The sequence below is a fragment of the Anoplopoma fimbria genome, chromosome 23 (genome assembly GCF_027596085.1).
Source record: "Anoplopoma fimbria isolate UVic2021 breed Golden Eagle Sablefish chromosome 23, Afim_UVic_2022, whole genome shotgun sequence".
Classification (NCBI taxonomy): Eukaryota; Metazoa; Chordata; class Actinopteri; order Perciformes; family Anoplopomatidae; genus Anoplopoma; species Anoplopoma fimbria.
This window is the reverse complement of record NC_072471.1, coordinates 18,230,000-18,257,716: the sequence shown is the minus strand read 5'-3', so window position 1 is coordinate 18,257,716 and position 27,717 is coordinate 18,230,000. Positions and strand designations below refer to the sequence as shown.

At 43.5% G+C, this 27,717-nt stretch overlaps 1 protein-coding gene across 1 annotated transcript; it reads left to right on the top strand.

The window, feature by feature from the left end:
* Positions 1-200: 200 nt before the first annotated feature.
* On the top strand, positions 201-24,313 carry ttll12 (tubulin tyrosine ligase-like family, member 12). Its single transcript, XM_054624542.1, has 14 exons — positions 201-393; positions 890-1,053; positions 3,318-3,516; positions 4,405-4,564; positions 5,839-5,972; positions 8,418-8,494; positions 12,820-12,936; positions 13,472-13,666; positions 13,774-13,885; positions 15,151-15,302; positions 15,948-16,029; positions 16,400-16,468; positions 17,536-17,674; positions 23,308-24,313. Exons 1-14 carry the CDS (start codon positions 253-255, stop codon positions 23,457-23,459), a joined length of 1,893 nt encoding a protein of 630 aa, XP_054480517.1. The 5' UTR covers positions 201-252; the 3' UTR covers positions 23,460-24,313.
* The last annotated feature ends 3,404 nt before the right edge of the window (positions 24,314-27,717 follow it).

Sequence of the window (27,717 nt, the reverse complement as noted above, 5' to 3'; positions counted from 1 at the left end):
TTATTCAAGCAAAAATGCTCACAGGGGGTACATCACTGAAAAAAGGTTGTGAACCACTCTTTCTAGAGAGTAACTCAAGCAGTTATACACAAATAGTGGAATAAAACTAGAAGTATAAAGTATTAAAGAGGGGAAAGAACAAGTACAAGCGCCCTTTAAAGCTCTCCCACAATGCACTGCTGCCTCATCTGTCAAACCCCGCTTCCGGGTTTGCACAGTGGACATCCATGTGCGTGATACTCGACTGTAGTCATGTCAACAGACGCCGTAATTATAAATGGAGACGAGGACGAGGAGTTCAGAGGGTTTGTGGCTCTTCACGCCGGGGCCCTGCAGTCCTCCCGGATACCCCCGACCTACTGGAGGAGCCTGCACCGCAAAATCACCAACGAGGTCGGTCTCCTGCTCAGCAACACACCCGGCGAACCGAAAAGCACATGACTGGGAAAATCCTGCTTCCATGACAAATGTACCCGTTTATGTAAAATAACAAGACCTGAGCTTAAGTTACATTAATGTCTGTGAACTGTAAGGCCCCCGTAGCTTACAAGGAGTTGTGCAAAACTCGCTTGAAAAACAAAAAACCGCGATAGTTACACCTCTCCTTCATTCACGTCAGATAAAACTATTTACTTTACCAAATGTACATGTTCCTGGGTTCAGCTCTGCATGTATTGTAGCCACTATTCATGATATTATTTAAATAACTTTTTAGTTGTTTCACTGTGTGTGTGTGTGTGTGTGTGTGTGTGTGTGTGTGTGTGTGTGTGTGTGTGTGTGACGTTACATGTGCTTCAACAATCCGATGGGAAGAAACTTTTGACAATTGAAACAAATGCTGTTTATGCACTATTTATTACAAAAAGAAAAACATTGTTGCATGCCCTAGATTTACGACGCGGGGGAAGTTTTTGGAATCATGCAGTTCCAACAAGAAGAAGAAGAGGAGGAGGACAAGGACAAGAAGGACAAGAAGGACAATCCTGGCGCAGTGATCCGCTGTAAAGTGGTTGTGACCCAGGAAAGTGGGCTGCAAGCCTCCGAGCCGACCAGGTGAGGGCGCCATCGGCCACAAACCCCCTGTTGACAGAAGGATTCAGCTGTATTTTATTGAATCAATTAAAAGAAACACAACTAGATCATGCTGCACGGTGGTGTAGTGGTTAGCACTGTCGCCTCACAGCAAGAGGGGCCCGGGTTCAATTCCCGGGCTGGACAACCTTCTGTGTGGAGTTTGCATGTGCACTTATCCTATTCGTAGTAGTTTGTAGCACTTACTATATTCGGATTAGTCTGTTGCAATTATTGTTTTCATAGTAATCTGCCTCTGCACTATACTTTTGCTCTGGCTTATGCTTTGAGATGCTTGTTTAAGAAAGGAGATGCACTTATGACTTCTGGTGACTAGTAGTTCTCTTGAATACCTATGTTGAATACACTTCCTGTAAGTCGCTTTGGATAAAAGCGTCTGCTAAATGACTGTAATGTAATGTAATGCATGTTCTCCCCATGTCAGCGTGGGTTCTCTCCGGGTTCTCCAGCTTCCTCCCACAGTCCAAAGACATGCAGCTTAGGTGCATTGAAGACTCTAAATTGCCCGTAGGTGTGGATGTGAGTGTGAGTGGTTGTCTGTCCATATATGTCTGCCCTGTGATAGGCTGGCGACCTGTCCAGGTGAACCCTGCCTAAATCAACCATTGACAGCTGGGATTGACAGCTCCAGCACCCCCGCGACCCTTAACTGGATAAGCAGTTACGGAAGATGGATGGATGGACGACTAGATCATGAATAAATTAATTATATAACAATATGAGTATATAATAATTATTGTGATAAAAACATCGTTATTTAAAGTGATATTTAAAGGGAGATGGACCTGACTTAGTTGTATGTATTAATGCTTACCCTACGTGTATTACATTTATTTTCTCAATCTCTACCATTATGTCACATGAGTGCTGCAGTTTAGTTAACTGTGGTGCAAACTCTCTTCAAAAAAAAGAATGTCAGCCCGGCTGACGTTCATCAACACCGTTGAGCCTGATTGGCTGGAAAGAGGTCATGTGACAAGCGTTGATCTGCATGCTCACAGTCTCTCCTGCCCCATGCTTCCTTCCACTGAACCTTGACTTTGCGGGTGGTACACGGGCCCCAACCTCTGTTTGATTCTCAACTGCTGTAAAATCCCCTTGCCTACTTTCTGCACAAATGCTCAACCATTATCTGAGCTTATTTCTGATGGTATGCCAAATCGTGGGATAACTTCCTTTTGTCAGAAAACAGTTTCAGCTCCTAGGTTTTTTTTTGATGGAGCCGCTTCCACTCAGCGGCTGAATCGATTAATTACCACTAACATGTAGCGCTTTCTATATGCTGATGTTATCATGTCCACATAGTGTATGACTGAGTGTTTGAATGGCCCTTCTGGGACTGGGATGTGTCCCACTGGTGTTGTTATGCTTATTTGCTCATTGTTTTGAGCGGATACTTCCTCCACCATTGCTTGCATAAATGGCAACCAGTACCCTTGTCTCTTTAACCTTTTCAGTACTCTCCTTTTCAGTACTGGTCCTTTTGGTCCCCCCCCGAAGGACCAAAAGGACCGAAACCAACAAAGTGACAGTCAGCGACTGCCGAGGAATCGGTCCTGAGTGCATCTTCACCAGGGTTATTATATGCATAAGAACAAAGAGTCAATAGTTAGATTCAATGAAGGGATAGACATACTTAATATAGAACAAAGAGACATCGCTTAATGAAGAACAGGACATTTCCCAAATGAAGGCACACTCTTGTCTCAGACACACAAGAAAAGGTTAATGTACAGGCTAGGCTATATTTCAACCTTCCATCATTTAGCACGTCAGTGTGGTATACAGATCAGGCATTGTATTAAGAAAGACAGTTCATAAAGGGAGCCAGACATCAGAGGTTTGAGCATAGTTCAAGCGGAAAGGGAGCCGGTCATGCTTTCGCGCAGGCCACAAAAACAGTATAACACAGAGAGTCACACTTAATACAAAGGTTATACATTAAATGATCATTTTTTTCCTCTACAGGAAACTCAATGAAATATCTTATAGTATCTCAGGCTATATGACAATTTACCTCACACCGACTGCCAGGCTCTGCTCTGGGTCAATAGGATCCTTGAAGTTGGTCCTCTATTCAAACCCTATTGTTGAAAAAGTGCTGAAACTGTCACAAATTAGCATCTGATGGATATTTATATATTAATTTGAATAAAAATACACCTTGAATTGTGTTTTTACAATGACCTTCTGACCTGCCCATCTTCCTCCTGCGCTGCCTGCAGTGTCTACCTGGTGGATCACGCCTGGACGTACCGCGTGGACCACGCCCGCCAGCAGCTGGAGCAGATCCCCGGCCTGCTGCCCAGGATGGCCGCCCTCATGGGGGTGGACTTCCATGGCGAGGCCCCTGACCCTGACACGGTGGAGCTGGTGATGGAGCACATGTGGAAGTACAACCAGACTTATAATCTCTCCCAGGGGGTACGTCAGAGAACACGATCCACCCTCTCAGTCTATCTAACCACACTTCCTTTTATTGTGGCGGTCCCACAGGTTGCATGGTGTGTGTCTCTGCATGACATCATTAAGTCTACTAGATCCATTAGACAACCACTGTGTAACTGTCAGTGATAGGGATGGCAGTCTCTGTCACAGGTCCCTTTTGGTCCAGACTGAATCTCCCCAATGATTGGATAGATTGCAGTGAAATATGGTTCAGACATTCATGCTCCCCAGATGATGAATTGTAATAACTTTGATCTCCTTGGCTTTTAAAGTGCAATGTGCAAGACCTGGCCACATGCTCCAAACAAATAGGTGGGATTCCTCACTAATGAGTGAAAGAAACCCACACGGAGACAGTGAAAACCACGGAGCGCTTTGTTTCCTGCTGTTTCCTCTAAAGGCCGGGCGTCAATTTGTTCACTTGTAGTTCTTAGGTCAATTGTTTAAGGTAAAATAAGATAATCCTTTATTAGTCCCGCAGCGGGGGAAATTTGCAGGATTACAGCAGCAGAGAGGATAGTGCAAACAAGAGACGTAGTAAAAAAAACAAGATCAAAACAAGTATTATAAATAAGTAATAACACAGTAAAGAATAATAAATAAGTACAAAAAAGCTTTAAAAATCCACAATGACTAAAATATTATATAAACAAACAGAATAATTGTAGTATTGTACAGTGGATTGATTAATTCATCAGTTGAACTCTACAGAGAACTTAACAGAGAGAGAAAAATATGACAGCTCAGCCCGTCAAGCTCAGAGGAGGAAAAGCACATTTGCAGACGTAAAAGCACATTGCACATTGCTCTCTCTCTGTCCTCCTCCTCTTCACTCTTCTCCTCATGCTGTGTTTCCTTGTCCAGTCTCCTGAGGATAAGGTTCCCGTGTGGTACATCGTGGATGAGTTCGGCTCCCGGGTGCAGCACTCCGACCAGCCCAGCTGCAGCATGGCGCCCTTCTTCTACGTCCAGGGAGGGCTGGCCTACTCTGTGCTCTGGCCTCTACAGGACCTGCAGGAAGGAGGTGAGAGCAGACACACACACACACACACACACACACACACACACACACACACACACACACACACACACACACACAGTTGGTATGTGTGTCTTGATGTGCAAGAACAGCTAGGAAGAACAAATCCGGACAGATAAAGGTAAAGGATAGACCGGCCTGAACACAAGTAGTGAAGAACATAAATATTATACAAAAATATATATAAAAAGCATGAATGACCAACAGTAGACTGAAAACAAATGCGTTAGTAGTGGTGTTGAACTGTTACTATCATAGTGTGAAGTAAAGTGTTACTGCAGATGTCATCGGCTGATTTTCAGTAAAAATATGCGATCAGGACATCAGCATTAATGCTTTCTAGTCGCAGATGTTAAGTGAATATGAGTATTGGGCCAAGGTGAATTATAACGTTATCATGATGTGTTCAAATGCAACCTTGTAAAATGTAAATGTTGGTAAGAAACTTGAATAAATCTTCTTGTCTGAAGGAGAAGTTTTCACAGCAACATAATATAGATATTAGAGATGAATTATGACCCACTTAACTTACCAACACTGGCTCTAAGTAGCTTATAAAACATAATTAATACAGCTTATTCCAGGATTTTTTCTTTTGCAATAAATTTACAATGGTTTATTTCCTAATCATTTAAATGATGTATTTTTATGGCAATAATCCCTTTAAATAAAAAAAAAAAGTAACAAAGTTAGAGGATTGAATTTAACAATGTTTAAAGTTTACACTTCTTAGAGGTTGAGATGATTATTTGGACAAAACAAAACAAAAAATCTGCATCGGCCAATAGGGATCACTGACGATCCACAATTGCCATTGGTGGAAAAAAATGTTATGAGGTCATCTGTAAAAGTAATATTTGCTCCCTTTTTTCTTCTGTGCTGATCTGATCTGATCCCTGAGTTTTAAGTTACATATATATACATGTTTTATAAATAGTGCAAATTAAGTAAGTAAGGATTCTAAAGGATAAGCATTTTTTTTTTAGAATTCCACAGAGCCACGTTCTTAATGTTCAGAGCGCAGTGCAGCCCTGTGAGAAGCTCTTTGTACCTCACTGAGGTCTTATCTCGTGTCTCCTCCTCTGTTCACACTCCCTCTGGGCCAAGGAAGTGTCTTATCAGCTTTGGCCGCTCTGTTACCAGTTAGTAAACCCTCTGCTAGTTCTTCCACAGAACAGGAACCCTTCTGTTACTTTTATGGCAGTTGCCCCCACAATATAAAGCCAGGAATCCTTCCCCCATTTATACTATTTCCACAGATGAAGTGACCCGCGACTATACATACGGAGAGACGGACCCACTGGTGAGGCGATGCCGTCTGTTACCATGGAAACCCTCTGATCTAGAAGGGGTCAGCAGTGACACGACTGAGCCCCCGGACTCGTACTACGAGGTGAGGAGGACTATTACTGAGGTTCAAGGAACACAAACATATTTTGTTTACAATTCTGCTTCTTGTTCCTCAAGTCCTGGTTCAGAAACTTTTTAGATTGTTTGAATGCAGAAAGAACCCCCAACACACATGTATTTATTTATGTTGAACAGATTTGGGTTCCACAAACAAGAGTTGTTCTTAAACGATGAGGTTTTGTGATTCATTCAGGAGAAGTTTCGTACTCTATCATCAAGATCAGTGTTCGCTATTCCTCACTTGTTTTTTACTCAGATGGACACACTAAAGACTGACTGTTTTCTTTTTTTTTCTTTTTTTTTCTTGGTGCAAAAACAAAACAGCACTGACTTTATAGGCGGGACAACAATAAAGAGAACAGGGGAGGAATGTCTAAGAAAAGACAAGGTGACGGACAGAGTTGACATGATACATAACGAACCAAAAACAAAAAAAGCTGAAATAATGGTCAAAATCATTCTTATATTAACATCTTAAATACATTTTGTTTTTTAAATTGAAAAGGTGTGCAGACTACGCTGCGTAACCGATACCCTCTCCCAATGGTGGTAAGTCACTGAGAGACGGCTTGTTCCGTGACCTCTGACCTAGGTAACGAAGGCACCCCCCATAATCTACAAGCAGAACCGTCTTAGCCTGCTTAGGGGGGCAAAAGCCAGGATAACTTAATACACTAGCCACCGCCGTATCGCTTATTTCAGGCTAAGAAGTTGGTCTCTCTGACAGCCGGATATCAACGGATTTAGATGTGTGTGTGTGTGTGTGTGTGTGTGCAATAGGTGTAGGAGGACTGGCACTACTCCAGGATGGACCCTGTTTAAAAGGGCCACCGCTGGAGGAGGAACCCGTGTGGTAGGGAACCTCGCTTGGTTATGAAGAGCAGCTTCAGGCCCCTGGCCCTAAAACCCTCAATTTGGATACCAATCTGACTCCTATTGCTTCACTGTAAACACAACAGCTAATGTCTTAAGCACAATAATCAAACTGCAACATCATGCACAATAATCATACAGAGCATCAAAACCTTCTGAGCCAACCAAGTTAGTAAATCACATAATACTGAACAACATCTCCTTAACCTTAGCTTGTATCAGGTGTGTTCTTTTAAATTTTTGTTCAAATCATTTACTAGTGTCAGCCTATCCCAGAGGAAGGGCTCTCTTACCTTTAGGAGACTACGAAGGTACCCTCAGAGATGAGCGAGACGGGACTTTGGTTGGAGTGTACAAAATACAATCCAGTTTTATTTGGTTTTTACAATAATAGGAAGATATGTGGATACAAAAATGTAAAATATAAAAAGAAGAGAAAAGACAAAATGTCAAAGGTTCAAAACCTAAAAATGTCCAAAGACCTAAAGAACCAAGTCAAAAAGCCAAGGAGCCCAAAGAAGGACCAAGACCTCTAGTTTAAGAAGACCGAAAACCAGCCACCTCTTTCTTGGCGCTTCTTTTACCTCCTGGTCCATATAAGTAAAACAAATAATCATTGTCACATCATTGGGTAAAACTTGTTACATAATCTTTGATAGAAGAGAATGAATAAAAAGTAAAAAAACACTTTAAGATAGCACTTCTACAATGGCTAAAGGTTACACGAGGCACGCTTCGTACTTGCTCGCCAGGTGTGAAAACCACAACACGCCTAGAATATTTCCATTGCGTAAGAGTCAGCTATTTGCACAAACCCAAACGTAATGAAAGTAATGATAAACATTTTAGATTATTTTTTCCCAAAATATTTGCTCGCAAAAATGTTGGTGACCGACACTCAATGCTGTGCCTGAACGCATCATGTGTGGACTTGTTGTAGACCTGTGGACATGAAAATGCTGCATGCAGGACAGATGCAGACAAACACACATCATAATTAGAAAAAAAGGAACAACCCTGTTTCACATCTCTCATTTTCTACTCCTCCAGTAGGCACCAGGGATTTATTTTTGAATGAACACTTTAATGCAGTGTTCTAGACTATTTGGAGTGCCCTTCAAGCGTTCCAGGTGCAGGACGCCAAACTGATGTATCTTTGAAAGTGTACACACAGTTATCGTGCAGAGGAGATGACCTTCAGAGACAGTGTAGCGGACCCAGCTTACTATCAACATGGCAATGTATTCTGACATCAGTTTACGTGCAGAAAAGGTTGTACTATATGAGTAGTATAGTAAGTATTATTTAAATGAAATACAGGCGAATATGCTTAACTTTCCTTCATAGGTGATGATTAATATTTACAATGTGTGCTTCCATCGAGATCAGATGACTGCTTCTTTGTGAGGTCGGGGTCGACGGATTTGCCCCGAGCTCACAAATAGGAACTCTGACTTTGTGTGGCGTTTCATTGTTCTTTTTTAAAGTTGTCTGGAGCGTCACTCATTACAAGAGGCTGTTTGGTCATCACTGTCCTCTGTGTCTGCTTCTCAAGGCCATTGCGTTAGAGAACAAGGAGCAGCTTCCTGTGGAAATCCAACCCTACACTGTACCCGAGGACAAAATCCTAAAGTAAGTGTCTCACCCAGCAGCTCTTTAATGGAGCTCCACAGAGATAAATAGTCAGCTTTTCTTTAATAACAGTAGGAGGGGCTTCAAGGAGAAAAAAAAGGATTAGGAACCACTGCACTAATAAACGATGCATGCTCCTGGCCCTCCTGTCCAGGCCTTAATGTGTCCCTCACTCTGACATTCATTGTAACTGCTTACATTTTTCATGCGTCTGGAACTTAAGGGAGGAGAGAGGAGCAGAGCTGTCAACTGATCACCACCTGGTGGTGAGTTGGATCAGGTGGCGGGGGAGGCTGCCGGATAGACCCGGTAAACCCAAACGTGTAGTGAGGGTGAACTGGGAACGTCTGGCTGAGGATCCTGTCCGCAAGGTCTTCAACTCCCACCTCCGGAATAATTTCTCGTGCATCCCGGGGGAGGCTGGGGACATGGAATCCGAGTGGGCCATGTTCAAATCCTCCATTGTGGAAGCTGCTGCTAGGAGTTGTGGTCGGAAGGCGATCGGTGCCTGTCGTGGCGGCAATCCAAGAACCCGCTGGTGGACACCAGTGGTGAAGGAGGCCGTCAAGCTGATGAAGGAGGCCTTTCGGGCTTGGTTGGCCGAGGGGTCTCCTGAATCAGCAGGTAGGTACCGGTTGGCCAGAAGGGCTGCAGCTGCGGCGGTTGCTGAGGCAAAAACCCGGGTGTGGGAGGAGTTCGGCGAGGCCATGGAGAAGCCATCCAACACGTCCTCTGTGGAAGAGGCAGAGTCTGAAGACTCAGGGGAAGACTCGTCCATATGCCTGGCGGAGGTCGTTGAGGTAGTTAAAAAGCTCTTCAGCGGCAAAGCGCCAGGAGTGGATGAGATTCGACCGGAGATGCTAAAGGCTCTGGACATTGTTGGGCTGTCTTGGTTGACATGTCTCTTCACTGTCGCGTGGAAGTCGGGTACAGTGCCTGTGGAGTGGCAGACCGGGGTGGTGGTTCCCATTTTCAAAAAGGGGGACCGGAGAGTGTGCTCCAATTATAGGGCTATCGCACTGCTCAGCCTCCCCGGGAAAGTTTACTCCAGGGTGCTGGAAAGGAGGCTCCGTCCGATTGTCGAACCTCGGATTCAGGAGGAGCAATGCGGATTCCGTCCTGGACGTGGAACAGCGGACCAACTCTTTACCCTTGCAGGTCTGTTGGAGGGTGCATGGGAGTTTGCTCATCCAGTCTACATGTGTTTTGTGGACTTGGAGAAGGCCTTCAACCGTGTCCCTCGGGGAGTCCTGTGGGGGTACTGCGGGAATATGGGGTACCTGGTTCGTTACTACGAGCCATTCGGTCCTTCTATGACCAAAGTGAGAGCTGTGTCCGGATACTCGGCACAAAGTCGAGCTTGTTCCCAGTGCGTGTTGGCCTCCGCCGGGGCTGCCCATTGTCACCAATCCTGTTTGTGATTTTCATGGACAGGATTTCAAGGCGCAGCCGGGTGGAGGAGAGTTTCCGGTTTGTGGACCTCAGAATCACATCCCTGCTTTTTGCAGATGATGTGGTTCTGTTGGCTTCTTCAGAACGTGACCTTCAGCACGCACTGGGGCGGTTCACAGCCGAGTGTGAAGCCGTCGGGATGAGAGTCAGTACCTCCAAGTCTGAGGCCATGGTTCTCTTCCGGAAAACGCTGGATTGCACCCTCTGGGTTGGGAGTGAGTCACTGCCCCAAGCGAGGAGTTCAAGTATCTCGGGATCTTATTCACGAGTGAGGGTAAAATGGAGCGGGAGATGGACAGGCGGTTCGGTGCAGCGTCAGCAGTGATGCAGGCGTTGTACCGGACCGTTTTGGTGAAGAAGGAGCTGAGCCGTAAGGCAAAGCTCTCGATTTACCAGTCCATCTACGTTCCAACCCTCACCTATGGTCATGAGCTTTGGGTAGTGACCGAAAGAATGAGATCGCGAATACAAGCGGCCGAAATGAGCTTCCTTTGTAGGGTGGCTGGGCTCAGCCTTAGAGATAGGGTGAGGAGCTCAGACATCCGGAGGGAGCTCGGAGTAGAGCCGCTGCTCCTTCGTGTCGAAAGGGGCCAGCTGAGGTGGCTCGGGCATCTGATCAGGATGCCTCCTGGACGCCTCCCTTTAGAGGTTTTCCAGGCACGTCCAACTGGTAAGAGGCCCCGGGGTAGACCCAGAACAGGCTGGAGAGATTATATATCTCGTCTGGCCTGGGAATGCCTCGGGGTTCCCCAGGAGGAGCTGGAAAGTGTTGCTGGGGAGAAGGACGTCTGGAGGACCCTCCTTAGCTTGCTGCCCCGGATAAGCGGAAGGAAATGGATGGATGGATGGAACCAAGGGATGCTTTGAAGGCGGTCCTTTAATGGAAAGGGGATTATCCAGAAAGAGGTCTGTTTGGCCCCATATTTTTTTCCCACCTCTATAAAGCTGGCCTCCTGCGGCGTACTCTCCATGCATGAGTGTAGTTGGGGAGGTGAAGAATTCAGATGCCTGGATAGGGGGGAGAGCAGCAGAGCATGGCACCTACAACTTAAAGGGGCCGAGGGGAGAGATTCCCGAAAGGATAGCCCGTCTTTTGAAAACACCGGCAGCACTGACAGACGGGTTTACTCAATCCAAAACACACATCTGTACCATGTTAAAATCCCTCTCCAAGAAAGCCTATGCACCTGGTCAGTCTGGACCTGGTTTTATTTAAAATGTGTCTCTCTCCATTGTTCTGGCTGCTGTGTTCTCGGCACAAAGGCAACATTTACACTCGGTCACATGGATTATTGCTTTCAGGATTATGACTGCAGTTCACTTAATGGCCACCAGATGGTGTCAATAATTAAGATTTTTCTGAAAAATTCACATGGTCTTTTTAAAAGCTTTACCTTCCTTAACTTGCAGGAAGGAGCATGAGGTTGTCTGTCTGTGCGGGCTTGGAGAGTAACGGAGTTCAGGGAACGGCGTTGAGTTATTAGTAGTGGTGTAACAGACGGCTTTCGATCTGTGATCCGTACTGATCCCCCTCACGGCTCAGCACATATGTGAACTGAGGAATAATGACAGTTTAATGTTAACCATCACAGTGTGAAATAAAGTTTTACTGACAATCGTTATGCTCCAATATTCAGTAAAATATGAGATCATGACATCCTTTATGCTTTTCTAGTCTCTGATCTCTGATAATGTTACATTGTAAACAACTAATCTGTGTTTAAATCATAGACTGTTTATAAGAAGGTTTAAATTGACAGGACCGCTAACCGCTAACAAATGAAGGTTCCGTTCTGTGACATTAAGATGCGTTCAGGATCTGTTCAGTGAAAATAAATATTGGGTGAAGGTTGATCAGTAGTGTTGCCGTGGTGTGGATGTCCTTCAACTCACCCAGGGGCTGAGCGTCCTCCTTTGAAGGAGACCCTTCCTCAGGTCCCGGAGGAGGCACGGACAGAGAAAAAATTGAAGAATGAAGGTTTTCAAGCTTACGCTTACACAAAAGTTATTTTCAGCATATAGCAAAGTACAAAAGGTTTACAAAAATCAAAGCAGGGCTAGAAAATCTTTCGGTGGTTTCACAGTTAAGTGAGCAAAGTCCCAAAGTACGGAGATCGTTCTACAGCGGTCATCCCACATACACCAACACTAACCTCAGTCTAAGTCTCCTGTCTCGATGCTGTCCGGCATCTCTATTTATAGCTGGAGAGAGACCAGCTGATGGGTTCACGGCGCGTGAACGGACCCTTAGGGAGGCGCATGAACGTGCGTGGCTGAACTTGTTAACCTCACAGACTCAATTCCCCCGATGACGGTGGGAACATCGAAAAATCCACAGCTGCAGGTGTGTGTGTGTGTGTGTGTGTGTGTGTGTGTGTGTGTGTGTGTGTGTGTGTGTGTGTGTGTGTGTGTGTGTGTGTGTGTGTGTGTGTGTGTGTGTGTGTGTGTGTGTGTGTGTGTGTGTGTGTGTGTGTGTGTGTGTGTGTGTGTGTGTGTGTGAACGGGCCTTCTGCACACAAAATAAAGAACTATAAACCTCCAGGCACAACAGGAGTCTCACAGGATGGCCTCTTTTACGTTCGTGGCCAAAATGTTTTATTCAGTGAAAATGTTGCTATTATTTTTTTTTTTATGTGAAGCAGAAAAAGAGGAAGCAACATCTCAATAAGTAGATCTCAAAATAAGGCTGCAGCCTGAAAAAACATAATCTTATTGCCATTTCTTTCGTTGTTGTTACTGAGATAATCCAAAAGTAATAGGAAGTTATCAAGTGTATTATAAAGGTATCAAAGCGCTTCTTTCCTGTTGGACCGTTGCCGTGGTCAATTCAATGTTTTCCACATCTCTCCATCATTCTGTGCTTTGCTTTTTAGGGTTTACTCCGACTTGTCACAAGTAACTAACAACCTGACACACCCACGGTTCCAGCTGACTGAGGAGGAGGAGGAGGCTGATATCATTTGGAGCTATAATCACATCAAAGACTACAGGTCAGCCACACTCACACTCACACAGTCCTGGTGGCTCTGGATACGGTAGAACACACTCAAACACATGATCTTTTATACACACCAGATCCAGCCTACTGCAAGATACATTTTTGACACGGAATCTTTTTCCTATACCAGTCGCTTAACATCTGGTCTTGGTTTGTCCTTTCTATGGGATCTTTTTTCTCTCAAGGAGAGGCCTCTGCTTTTATGGTCACTGCCGATGGGATGCCCTGCCCACACATAGCTTTGTGGTTCCATAACTTCCTCTATATCTATATATAGCTGTTTTCTTGCTGTTTAGTTTTTCATTTTGGACAGAGTTCTTTACAAAAACAACCTAGAAACGCTGCTGGATGCAAATTGTTCTCTCACAAAAAGTGCGTTTTAAAACACACAGTGTAATGTAAGCTTGGTCTAATGTTCCCCCGCTCTGGCCTTTGGGAGTGGATCAAGTATTCTAAGCAATAAACCCTAAAGTCATTGGTTAAAGTCAAACTTTGGGACTGCAAGACCCCGTCTTCTTCTCTGACAGGAAGCTGAGCGAGGAGCGACCCCATGTGATGCTAAACCAATTTCCCTGTGAGAGCATCGTCACCGTGAAGGACTGCATGGCTGCCGTGGCCCGCAGAGCCAAAGGTGGCTCACAGCCCGATTGGTTACCAGAGACCTTCAACCTCCAATCAGAGCTGCCGCAGTTCATCAAGCGTTACCAACAGAGACAACAGAGGTTAGAACGTTATATTTTAAAACACTTTAATACAACTGAAAACTTGATGATGATGATTGTCTGATCAGCACTGAACAACATAAAGGATGTCTTGGTGTGTGTTTCAGAGGAGAAGATAACCACTGGATCTGTAAGCCCTGGAACTTGGCCCGTGGCCTGGACACACACATCACCAACAACCTGGAATACATCATCAGACAAAGAGAGAGTACGCCAAAGGTACACACACACACACACACACACACACACACACACACACACACACACAGACACCATGAAACCAGCTCGTTTACGACCATGTACATAATAATCTCATTCGGAAAGCAGCATAATTAGTCTATAGATGGTCACCATTAACATTAAAACCATGAATCACTTGTACCGTTGGCACCCAATGAGTCGCTTGCTATGACACCTTGTTGTGGACATTTACCTGTAAGCACTCAGAAATGAACCACACAAAACAGTTGACGAGTTAGAAACAAAGATTTCTTAAAATATTTAGTTTTCTTAATTCTGGAGGGAGAGGATTTATCCAGTGACAGAAGTCATTCGCTATTTATGCTCACACCTCTTATTCAGATTGGTGCTAAAGTGGCTTGTTTTGGATATTAAACTTATCAATTTCCCTTTGGGTCTAAATATGATGTGAACACTTTCAAATGTCTTTAAGTATTTTATTGAACAGTCATAATTCAGCTGAATGGTCCCAGATGGTTCAGAGGTCTAACAATGGCTCAAGATTTTAGCAGAGTATATATGCCTCTCTCAAACCGAACGGCTTCTTCCAGCTGCACATTATCCTCCCTCCTGGTGGGCTGCAGCAAGCCTGCCCCTCGTCCACAGGGGATCCCAGAATTTGCTACTTTTTTCAGTTTGACACCCCTCCCCTACCCTCTGATGGAACGTCTATGCCCCCACCCATCATGTCTGCCCACAATCACACCTCTGCTAGGGAGTCTGCTCTCCTGTCAACAAAATAAACTATCAAGGACATGCCTCCTCCATCTCTCTCCGACCCAACGTTCTCATTACTCTGGATGACGCTGCATCACAATCCCCAACCACCTAAGCAAAAACTCTGTGGGCAAACTGTAGGGGTCCAGGATTGGGTCCGTGATGGTTCTGAGCTGATACAGTATTAGGCGTGGTTCATAACCAATTATTCCTCCTTAACTTCAGTACTGACACATACAGTACCAGTCAAAAGTCTGGACACACCTTCTCATTCAACTACTTTGAAGAATCTAAAATATAAAACATATTCTGGTTTGTTGAGCATTTGTTTGTTTACCACATCATTCCATATGTGTTCCTTCATAGTTTGGATGTCTTCAATATCAATCTACAACGTAGAAAAAAATAAAAATAAAGAAAAACCATTGAATGAGAAGGTGTGTCCAAACTTTTGACTGATACTGTAGATGTGTTATTATTTCGTTACCTACAACTTTGTGCGGGTGTCTCTGTGTCTTTTTTCTCAGGTGGTGTGTAAGTACCTTGAGGATTCAGTGCTGTTCAACAGAGAGGAGGTGGGAATGGTGAAGTTTGACATTCGCTACATGCTGATGGTGCGCTCTGTGCAGCCTCTGCGTCTCTATGCCTACAACGTCTTCTGGTTGCGCTTTGCTAATAGGTACGACATACATATGCACACAAATGCATACGTCAATGAACAGGGATGGGGTATGATGTCAGATGCAGGTTGGTAAAATTCCCGGTCACGTTAAATGCTCTCTAAATAATTCTCTTATTTCATCTCTTTGTGACTCTTTGACTGATTTTACTGAAGAAAGATTATGATAAGTAAGATATTACTACATTTATCTTTTTGGATTTAATACATTTTAAAGGGCATCATACAAGCACTGCTCTGTATCCCTCCCCATTTGTTTATATGAATGAATAATTAGTTGGTTTTGGAATGGCTTAAAAGACATTGTGAACGGTTTGCATCTGTGGTTTCAATGTTTCACTGTAAAGAAAACCAAACCATCAAGATAGATATAACAAAGTATTCTATGAACTGAAATTTTTACTTGATGGTGGTGGTACAAGAAAAGTCAGAGTTGCGCCAAAGTCATAAGGATAGATCCTCTGGGAGCCATGGACATCTCTACCAAAATGAATGGCAATCCATTGAAGAGGTAGCGCTGTATTTCAATCTGGAAAAACCATCGACCCATTTTGTTGGTGTGTCTATGAAGACACACAATGTAGTGATGATAAAGTATTTGTTTTTATATAGAGGGTGAACTCTATGTTTGTTTCTTCTATCCAGACCTTTCTCCTTGGACCATTTCGATGATTACCAAAAGCACTTCACCGTCATGAACTATACAGACGGAGTGGAGCTGAAGCAGGTACCTTTTTATTCTGGTATTATTTCTTCTTAGCTGGTTGTAGCAAACTATGTTTCGTGAAATCATACTGTGGTCACCAGCACACGGTCTGGTCCCTGTGGTCTTCTTTTATCAGTAGACCAAATTGATCATGAAATTTAATGTCTCAGAAAGAATGACATGTGACTGTGTCATTCTTGTGACTGCTTTTGCACCATAAATTAAAATAATCCAGCCCGAGTGGTCAAAGATGCGTACTGAACAAACGCAGCCTGCCCGGTTCAACTCTGGCTTGGGAACTTTGTTGTATCATTTTATTGATTCTGAATATTTGAAACAGTTTTAATACACATTTTCTGCACTATCAATAAACCGGTGTCTCTGTCTCTAGGTGCACTACGACGAGTTCATCCCCATGTTTGAGAAGCAGTACCCAATGTATCCATGGAAGGAGGTGGAAGTGAGTGTAAAACGTTCAGAACAGGACCAGATCTGTGGTTAGAATAGGACCAGATCTGTGGGTAGAAAATGACCAGATCTGTGGGTAGAAAATGACCAGATCTGTGGGTAGAAAATGACCAGATCTGTGGTTAGAAAATGACCAGATCTGTGGTTAGAATAGGACCAGATCTGGGTAGAAAATGACCAGATCTGTGGTTAGAATAGGACCAGATCTGTGGGTAGAAAATGACCAGATCTGTGGGTAGAAAATGACCAGATCTCTGGGTAGAAAATGACCAGATCTCTGGGTAGAAAATGACCAGATCTCTGGGTAGAATAGGACCAGATCTGTGGGAACAATAGGACCAGACTTTTTCCTTGACATGGTCTTGTATAGTGTCCCTGCCTTTTTAAACTGTAAGCTCTTCCCTGTTTCCTTTGATCTGCAGGTGCGTGAGCTATCCCTTAACACAATCGTCTGTTCATGAATAACATCTCTCTGTCTTTTTAATGCCTACAGTCCTCACATAATAGCACTCTGCCTTTTCTGATTGGGGATTGCGACCTCTTCATGTGTCTCTCTTCCTGGCATAACATCTCTTGGAAAGTCGCTGACTCAGCATGCTTCACAGCAGTGCTCCTGCATACCTTCTCTTCTCCTGACTTCAGTCTATTTGGTGCACGGCTGTTTAAAAAAAAATAGAAACTTGGGTCATTTACTAAATCAAACAGTTTATATCTTTAACCATTCAAACCTCTCTATATTCACATATTGGTCATATATGTAAGTTTCAAACATTTATATATAATCACTAGTTGTAGTCTATTGTGATTAAATCAAACTCCAACGACACAAAATCCGTTGGGTTTGTTTTTGTTGCGTGTTGGTGTGAGGGGGACTCACAGTTTTGGGTAAAATACCATGACTTTATACAGACACACGGGAATACCTCTCCCAGCTTATACTCTTACATGAATAATATTTGTGTTTCACAACAATCACTCTTTGATTATATTTCAGTACATTTTACCGTTAACACACATGTGAGTGTTTTAACACCTCCTTCCTCTTCCTACCCCTCCCAGGCAGAGGTGTTCAAAGGCTTCAGGGAGTTCTTCCAGGCCGCCTCGTCTCGACCGGCTCCGTGTGGTGTCTGTCCCTACCCGTCATCCCGGGCCATCTATGCCGTGGACCTCATGCTGAAGTGGAGTACGGGGCAAAATGGTGAGCGTTCCTTCTTCTCCTTACTTGATTCATCAGCATGATGGAGAAGCATCCACTATGGTTATAATTTGAGCCTCAGGAGATCGTCGCCAGGGCCCAAACTAGGGACGCACCGATCCAACTTTTTACGTCCCGATTCCCAGGATTAGGCTATCGGCCGATACCAATAACTGATCAATAAACAAGCTGTGTGGCTCACTGGGATTATTCTTTGTCCCCCGCACCGGGCGGGATAAACCTTTTGTTAAAACGGATAACGGGGACCCTCAGAAGTGTGTGCCCAAACTGCAGGGTCCTCGCCAGCGACGAGCAGGTTCACCACAACCTGTCGTCCGGGGAAATCACCCCGAGTGGGTACCCCTACTCAGCCTCAGCCCGGAACTTACGTTGTCCCGCGAGTCTTCACAGGTCCCGGTGGGAGACTGAGAGAAGGGGGAGAGGTGCGGAGGCCGTCCCCTCTCGATGTGAGTTCACCCACTTGGCCCGATAGTGAGTCCCAGAGAGAAGGTCTCGACGCACCCCTGTACTTTTTACAGCGGCGTGCAACTGAGACGGTTCGCCTGCGGACCTCACCCAATCCTGCCTCAATAGCCTCCGCTAAGAGAAACCTTTTCTAGGGGGATATCAATTGGATGGTATTGCTATTATTCGTATTTTATCACGATGCTCCGAATTATAATCAGACTTATTTTAAAAATCACTATTACCCCTATCCTTTCTGTTGGCTCTCCTGTTGGTTTATTGAAGCCAAACAAAAGTTATTTTCAGTCTATTTCAAAGTCCGTTCAGAAAAATCAAAGACAAAGAATAAAAAAATCTATCTGTGATTTCTCTGTAAAGTGAGTAAAGTCCCAAAGTACGGAGATCAGTCTCCAGCTATCATATCCCAACTCTGACTGTTGTAAGAATTTTCTTCACAGACACACAGTCGTTGGAGTCGAGTTTAGGAAGCTTTAATATCTTGCAGCAAGGAGACAAGTCAGCACAGCAGTACAAAGTTGTCTTCTTTTTACATCTAAGCACACACTCTTTAAAGGCATTTCTGAAGGTTACATAAAGGAACCTCCCTACATCTGCTGTGTTTGCAGCAATAGTCACGTTATGAGATTAAGTTAACCTTGAAGAACAGGAGACATGAGTGCACACAGTGTTCTTTTCTCAAGAGATAATAAGTTGTTCACACACAACATGATTTTCATGACACTGACCCTCAGTCTAAGTCTTCCTCCTTCTTCTGTGCAGTCGTTCAGTGCTGCTCCTGCATCCCTATTTATAGCTGGAGAGAGACCAGCTCATGGGTTCACAGCGCGTGAACGAACCCCTTGAGAGGCGCGTGAATGCGCGTGCCCCTGAACTGAACATCCGGTTTAACTTGTTGACCTCACAGATCCATGACAAACATCACGTGCTTAATGGGAAATCCCCCGATGACATACGTCAATGAAGATAATAGATGAGAGAACACATTGTGCAGCTGTCTATGCCAAATGGGGAATAATTATCACTAAACGAGCTGGGATCGTCGGAAGAGAACAGTCCCTCCTATACAAACAAGCATAGTAGGTTAATAAGAGAGCCATTATACATGCTCCTCGTGCGCCAAAGCCTCATTACATTACAATTACATTACAGTCATTTAGCAGACGCTTTTATCCAATCCAGTAGTATATTACATATCATTCACCCATTCACACACTGATGACAGGCTACCATCAAGGTGCCACCTTGCATGGTAGCCTGACTCTAACTAACATTCATGCAACACTGATGGCAAGCCTTCGGGAGCAACTTGGGGTTAAGTGTCTTGCCCAAGGACACATCGACTGCCGAAGCCGGGTATCGAACCACCGACCCTCTGATTGGAGAACTACCTTGCTCTCCACTACGCTACAGCCGCCCCTCATAAAACATACTTATGTGTCTGTTCGTATGTCAGTGAGCATAAGTAATTATGTAAGCCGTGTCCGTGTGTGTTAACCTCTGGATGTACATGGGCAGCGCAGGGTCGTGTGTGTGTGTGTGTGTGTGTGTGTGTGTGTGTGTGTGTGTGTGTGTGTGTGAGAGTGCACACAAAATAAAGAACTATAAACCTCCAGGCAGAGAGACAGGATGGTGGTGAGTGAAAATGTTGCCTCCTACACATGAAGGAAAGGCTGGCACCCCCATAAGGGAGAGAATCTTAGTTACTATTATTTTAGTTTTTGGTCTTTGTAGTTCATTGTTTTCTCTATTACCTCGGTGCTAACGTTAATAACCCGGGTAATCGGTGACCAAAGTTTGATTCGCATCCTTTTCGCCTCTTCCAACACTTTTATGTGTAAGGCAGCAGCAGGCTTGACTTAGACATTGCTTCCCTAACTTTGTAGAACTAAATGTAAGGATAAATACATAGATGTACCAGGACAAACTGTTTTAACGGTGTTTTTGCTGTGAGCTACACACGGAGAAATAGGCACCACCCGGAATCTGTAGACTACGTTGACCAGACGTCCAGGTTTAGAGCTGGGTGTCCCGAGCCACAACAAATATATCTGTAAAACACTAAAATGAACCAATATTCATTTTTCAATGACATTAATAAAAATATACTTGTTTTACGCCTTCAAGCATTAATCATGTTCCATCCGACTTGATTTGTCCGCATGCGTGTGACTCAATCAATATGTCGTTGTCAAGGTTGTTAGCTTCCATTCCACAGAGAAAGTGTGTGTTTTCTAGAGAGCTTCAGGAGGTTTACTCATTCCTTCGTGAAGTACCGAGCAATGAAACGCTGCATTCTGCACAAACTGCAAGAGTACGTTCTCGTTTTGTGCACGGTGGAAACGGCAATATAAAAGGTCATATTAAGACAGCCAGATGGACTCTCAATGGATCCCCGTTCATGGGGGCTGTGTGGCAGATCTAATTTGTTACCATGGGCGCCAAATGAACAGCCAAAGCGTTTCCGCTGCGCACACGTGCAGCTCACGCAGTCAGTTTGGCCCGCGGCGTAACACCTCTAATGCTAGTCCCTCTTAAGAAGCAAATCAGCACTTATACCATTTAAGATAATCATTTGAACACGGGCACTTCAAAATAAAAAGTTGTTCAAGTCTTTAAACAAGGGGAAATAAAAGCTACTTTGCTCCCCTAGTGTTACTTCTCCTTTTATTCATCAGAGCTGAGGGGGTTGTCAAGAGATCTAGCTCATGGTAAACCTATACATTCTATGGGTTACATGCACATGCAGGTCAAAAGTTCTTAGCTTCGTCATTTGTTTGACACAACTCTTATGCCAGACATGAAGGTGAGCATTTCAGGTGCACTACGGGCAGAGTGGAAACATCAACGCTCACTAATGAGATTAACAGGCAGCCTCAGAGACATCAGTTTTTTTTCTTTCTCTCGCCATCAACTCTGAAGTGCTCAGTGCTCATCAAGTGTAATAAAGAAGTGTTTCTTTATTTTGTATAATGAAAATAGTTTGCAAAGTGCAACCTCCTTCCCCAGTAGGAGGATTTTGTCTGTCTTTGACACTCCGCTGTACTGAGCTCACACCAAACCTTGACTCCTAAACCCGGGTATGAACCCAGCCGTGACTTCTGTGTTCTTCCGTTCCAACCCCTCGTTGTGGAAAAAAAAATCTATCTTCTAATGTCCCGAGATGAGTCTCATTGACCGTTGAAATAAAGATCAAATGAGATAGAGATCAAATGAGACAGAGACCTTATCATATTTAATTCTTGCAAGAAGAGGTGCCGGTTTGCAGCGTCACATAGAATCTGCAAAGAGCACACTGAAGAGACAGTTGTACATACTGTTTATATAGTGTGGTCAACTGGCCTATCCGAGATGTAAACAATCGACCCTGTAGGCATATACAATGGCGTTCAGTCTCTGTTGTCACCTAATAAGGAGTTATCCTCTGCATACATTCCTAAGCTCACACATCACCACCTTGTACGAATCCGCACAGCTTTTCTAACACTACACATTACCTTTACATAGAGTTGTACTTCAAATCGCCATTACACCCTCACGTCTCGTTAGCCAAGAGACTGTTTTGGTTACTAAATTCTTACTTTAAGAAGAATTGTCCACAGAGACCTGATGTAGAAGTACAAACTGCTTTCCAGGTTGCACAAGGTAACTTCAGGTTTTCTAAACTCTACATTTGCATTTTGCAAATCGCATCCCATTTGCATCGGCTCCACCCATGGAAGAAGTCCAGAAACAACCGGGCATTCATTGGCAATAGAAGAGGAAACACACCTCAATAGTTTTTCTTGTGTCGCAGTTTGAATAATGAATACTCCTGAACATAGTAAACTTTAAAAATATATATATTTTTAGGGACAAATCATTTCTAAAGAGTTTTCTAGCAACCAACTCAAATTCTGCTGTTGTGGGTTTCAAGGGGCCTCTGAACCCCAACTGTAATGGAAATTTGCAGTAAGACTCCATGTAAGGTAATGTGTAATGTTAGAAATGCTTGTTCGGAATCCGTACAAGGTGATGTGTAACCGTTAGAAATGCTAATTGAGTCTCATCTCTGGACATTAGGAGACAGATTTCTTTCCACCACACAACACACCTGTATTTCATAAACTGCCTCCATGGTACTCCTATTTTTTGGCAAAAAGGTCTCCTATTTTTTGGCAACACACACACACACAAACAAACACTACATGTACTTTCTTATTTTTCTCTCTTAAAATTACTTGAAGCGAGACCATTTCTCTATCTGTTACAGTGTTAGAAGGTGGTGCAGACATTTAATCTCTCTGCCCGTTAAACTTTTTTGCTGCCGCAGCCTTTAATTTAATCTGAAGACGTTCAATACAGACGTGTGTCGTGTTGAAGGTATTACCAAAAGTCCGACCAAGTAAGATTCTTGTCTTGACTTTTATGTAAAAGGGGCTTAGGTCCGTTTTCAGACGTGACAGCGACATGTTGTCTGTCTGACAAGTGGCTTTATAATATTAAGAATAAACCACATTTTTTGCTAAATCAACAACTTAGTTTCAAAATAATGCATTTACATCTTATTATATTACCACGACTTCAATCAAACCAGATAAGACATACACATTATTACTAAGGTGAGTGGCCCTGCGCTTCAAACTATGACGCTCCCAGCTTCTAGAGTCAGTTTTGGACGTGTCAGGGACGGCATGTCAGTTTCCTCCCGACACATGCATAGTGTGAAACCAGTAAGTTTGGGTCTAGGAAAAGAGCTTGGTTGACGTTAACTTGGCTGGCCAATGACTCGCGTGACCAGAGGCCGAGGTGACAAAATAGAAAAATGTTAGCGATGACTTTTAGTTTAACACTGAACACAAACCTCGGCCTCCTGGGTGAAAGTCCTGAGTTGAACAAGACAAAACTAATAAAAGGACACAAAGGGGCATACCCCTACATGCAAACAATAGAAGTTCCCTGGACTCTCAGAACTTGTGATGGACATTTACAGTATATTCACACATCATTTAGACTAAACAATTTATCAAATATGTTATTTCATTTTAATGTGTATGTAGATATACAGTTATTTCCCCTGTGGATGTCTTTGTTTAGGATACTAACACCTTTTACAACCATCGTTTCTGTCCTGTCTAATCGTTTAATTTGTGTGCGCTCTGATCCTGTGTCAGGTGGGCGAGTCATGCAGCCTCAGATCCTGGAGTTGAACTTCAGCCCAGACTGTGCCAGGGCCTGCCTCTACCACCCGTCCTTCTACAACCACATGTTCCAGACCCTGTTCCTGGATCAGCCCGAGGACTGTCCGGTCACACGAATCATATGATCGGCTCTAGTTTGTCTCTGTAACTCAGTTCCTTGTGAATCTTTAAATCATTGCCTTTTTTTATTTCAATAAAGTTATTACAAGGTTGTCCTCTGATCTGATGGGTACAAAATGAGAAGCAATAAAAACATTTTACGATAAATGGGAATTGTATCATGAATGATTGTGGGGAGAATACCTGCTGCGATGAATCTTTAGTATTCACCTTCACTCTCCTCTCTGCCCTCCTTCCTGTTCATCCCTTTCCTTCTTGTGGCTTCACATGTCAGTCGCCTACTGCTGAGGAGAGTTTAGTGACGAGGAGGTCATAGTGCGACCTGCTGTCTGCTGCAGTAGACCGGAGGGGAAATGAAGAGGAGAGAACATTCAGACATAAATAGAACATCTGCTAACTCGTGTCGTATCTTTCATGCGACCGTGCTGTTGAAGTGATGAGGAAGGATGCTCCGCGGACACTGTTCTTGCTGGTATAATGAAGTTTATTACAAACAAGCAACACATGTCATGACGGACGTCTAGAGCGCCCGGAGGTCTCGAGTCGAATCTGTGAGTTCCCTGACTTTCGAGCTCTTACACCTCCTTATATAGTGTACATGTTATTCACATTTGGGCTGAAGTCAAGGCCTTGTATGGGGCTCCGATATGCTATACATTTGCCCTTTGGCCCCTTCGGCCCCTGGTATCCCGCACAACTGCTTCCTATATATCATATAAGACAAGAGCACTGGGGGCCTTTGTTGTATAGTGCAAGGCCTGAAAATATACCACACTCGTAAAAAGGGAAGCATAAGCAAGCAGCTCTAGATGAAGAAGTGAAAGTGTGGAAGAGGAAATTTGTTCATTTGATGTGAGATTAGATAAATGACCACCAGTTTCCACCAATAAAGCTCTTACGCCCTGTGGCAAGTGTCTTTTTCTTTATTTTTCTTGTTTTATTCATGTTTCTACTTTACTATGCTATCATTATTTGCTAATGAATCACTGGTCAGTGTTTTTCTACCAAATTAAATGTTGGTGTTGTAACTTCTACTACCCTTCGTGTTGTAGTGTAGATTTACCTTTACTTAAGTAGACGGGGCCTTAAATCTACAGTGTGTGTATTTTTGTGTGTATTTCTATATTTTTGTTTTTTATTTTTCTTTGCAACTTTAAAGGCACTGAACCAAAACGGACAACAGCAGCTGTCACGTGGTTTTAATTTCCACACTCATCCACATAGTAGCAACACTTTTTGGATTCCAAACATCTCTCCCACCACCTGAGACATCCACCAACATATAGAGATCCCAGCCGTCTCTCAGAGGACACACAGAGACAGAGAAAGGAAACGCATTTATATCAATCTGAATGTGTTAATATTCATATTACTTTCTTTGCGTATTTTTGTATTGTGATGCTTTGTAATGCGTTGCCAGGTGCCTTATCCTCACCTCCCCCTCAGTATGAAGGTCAGAGCTGTGTGGTGTCTCTCTCTCAAAGAAAACACTGCTGCATCCAGTTCCAACATGTCTTCAGTCACAGTGACCTCATTCAACCTCAGAACTACTCTTTACTTTTTTCACTTAAATAGTTTTCCCCTAAAATGACCCTTCAATGACCTCAACTTTGACCTATATAACTAATACTTTTTTCTACTTTTTTTAACGCTGTATTTATTGTGTTTTTTACATGAAGTGACATCTGTGAAGACTCAGATCAGCTACTAACCGGAGATAAAAACCAACCAGCAGAGAAAGTACTGCTGATTCTGGGACAGAAGGTAATGACATTAAGAAAAAAACAAATAAGGAAATAAAGGAAATGATCATATGACATTTTTTTCACATTAAGAAAAAAACACCACAAAACATGATAAGCCTCTACAACATTTTTCTTCTCAGTTTTCTAAGCGCCTGAGCTAGTTGTAGGTTGAAATATAATAAAGTGCTGTCACGTGTGCATGTATGAAGCCAAAACATGAGAGACTCTTTTATTCTCTCCTTTATTACCTCAACAATACTTTTAGTAAGTTTTGAGGCATTTAATTACACACCATCAAACCAATAAGAAAGAATGATGAAAAAGTATTTATTAAATTCAAGGGTGTTGCGCAAACACAGGTAAGACAATGTCGTATCTTTCATGCGACAGTGCTGTTGAAGTGATGAGGAAGGATGCTCCGCGGACACTGTTCTTGCTGGTATAATAAAGTTTATTACAAACAAGCAACACATGTCATGACGGACGTCTAGAGCGCCCGGAGGTCTCGAGTCGAATCTGAAAGCCCTGCCTTTCGGGCTCTCGCACCTCCTTATATAGGGTACATGTTATTCAACATTCAACATAAAGAGTGATAAGGAAATAAGGAAATAAAGGAAATAAAGGAAATGATCATATGACTGAGCCGCAAAATCGGATAGGATAGAGCCCTTGTCGTATCTTTCATGCGACAGTGCTGTTGAAGTGATGAGGAAGGATGCTCCACGGACACTGTTCTTGCTGGTATAATAAAGTTTATTACAAACAAGCAACACATGTCATGACGGACGTCTAGAGCGCCCGGAGGTCTCGAGTCGAATCTGTGAGTTCCCTGACTTTTCGGGCGCTTAAACCTCCTTATATAGGGTGCATGTTATTCACATTTGGGCTGAAGTCCAGACCATGTCTGGGGCTCCGTTAAACTAAACATCTACCCTTCCGCCCCTGGTATCCTGCACATCTTCTTCCCATATAAGGACAAAGACACTTGGGGCCTTCGCTGTATTGTGCAAGACCTAAAAATATACCACACCCTCAAGTGTAGGAGCATGTAGTACGGGCCGAGTAAAACCTGGAACGACATCTTATGGTCAGTTTAATAACTGGAGAGTGTAGAATCACAATTCGATTGACTGTTACCACTCTGACATTTGTTGACGAACGGTGTCTGATGCAGCCTCTCATCGAATATCTACATCTCAGAGGTAGCATAAATTTTATGAGAAAAAGTAAGGAAATAGCGGCAATAAGCATGCTGTATGAATGAAGGGATCTAAAACTGGTGAAGAGGATGAGTGTGTGTGTTTACTTTGGGATGAGAAGAAACTGGGGAGAATGGGTGTGCGTAGGAGTGCTGCATGTGTGTGTGTGTGAAACTTGGCTGCTGATGTGTTCCAGCTGTGTGCCATAAAATGCATAGGAAGAGAATAGATGTGTTAAAGTTAAAAGAAAGAAAAAACACATTATGATTGAATAAACATGGATAGGTGGTGATTTGAGAACGGGACATTTAATAATTTGTAAGGATAGATATGTGGCCCGATGTATTGTATAAAACTATGAGCTTCTTTTTAGAAGACGTAATGAATTGAACGAGTTAGTAAATAAAACATGAGCTCTTCTTAAAAGGGACGTAATATAATAAATGAGCTGTTAAATGCACAATGAACTTCGTTTAAGAAGGGTAGCGTTTGAAACCCCCCCCCTCACTCGTCTCAAAATTCCCTCCAGATGGAGGTCGGAATGTGGGGGTGTGAAGGCGTTCGGTGACACTCTCTTGGGAGTTACAGAGAATTCCTTTGCCGTTTGAACTGTTTGGTCCAGTTGGTGTTCACTAAATGCTACAATGTTTTGGTGTTCACTAAATGCTAACTGAAGCGTGTTTGTTGGCAGAAGGGAAGCGAGTGACGATATATACCGACTCTGCATATGCACATAATGTGTGCCACTTGTTTGGAGCAGTGTGGAAGAACCGAGGGTTTAAGAAAACGGATGGTTCGCCGATACAGCATCACGCCCAGATCATGAAATTGCTGCATGCTATGATGAAGCCTAAAGAAATAGCAATAGCTAAATGTGCAGCACATAGGAGGGATGTGTCGTATCTTTCATGCGACAGTGCTGTTGAAGTGATGAGAAAGGATGCTCCGCGGACACTGTTCTTGCTGGTATAATAAAGTTTATTACAAACAAGCAACACATGTCATGACGGACGTCTAGAGCGCCCGGAGGTCTCGAGTCGAATCTGTGAGTTCCCTCCTTTTCGGGCTCTTAACCCTCCTTATATAGGATGCATGTTATTCATATTTGGGATGAAGTCCAGACCATGTATTTGGCTCCGTTAGTCTAAACATCTACCCTTCCACCCCTGGTTTCCTGTACATCTTTTTCCCATGGTATCCTGAACATCCTCTTCCCATATAAGGACAAAGACCTTGGGGCCTTCGCTGTATTGTGCAAGACCTAAAAATATACCACATATTCATCAAGGGTTTCACAAGGGAATAGAGCGACTGATGAA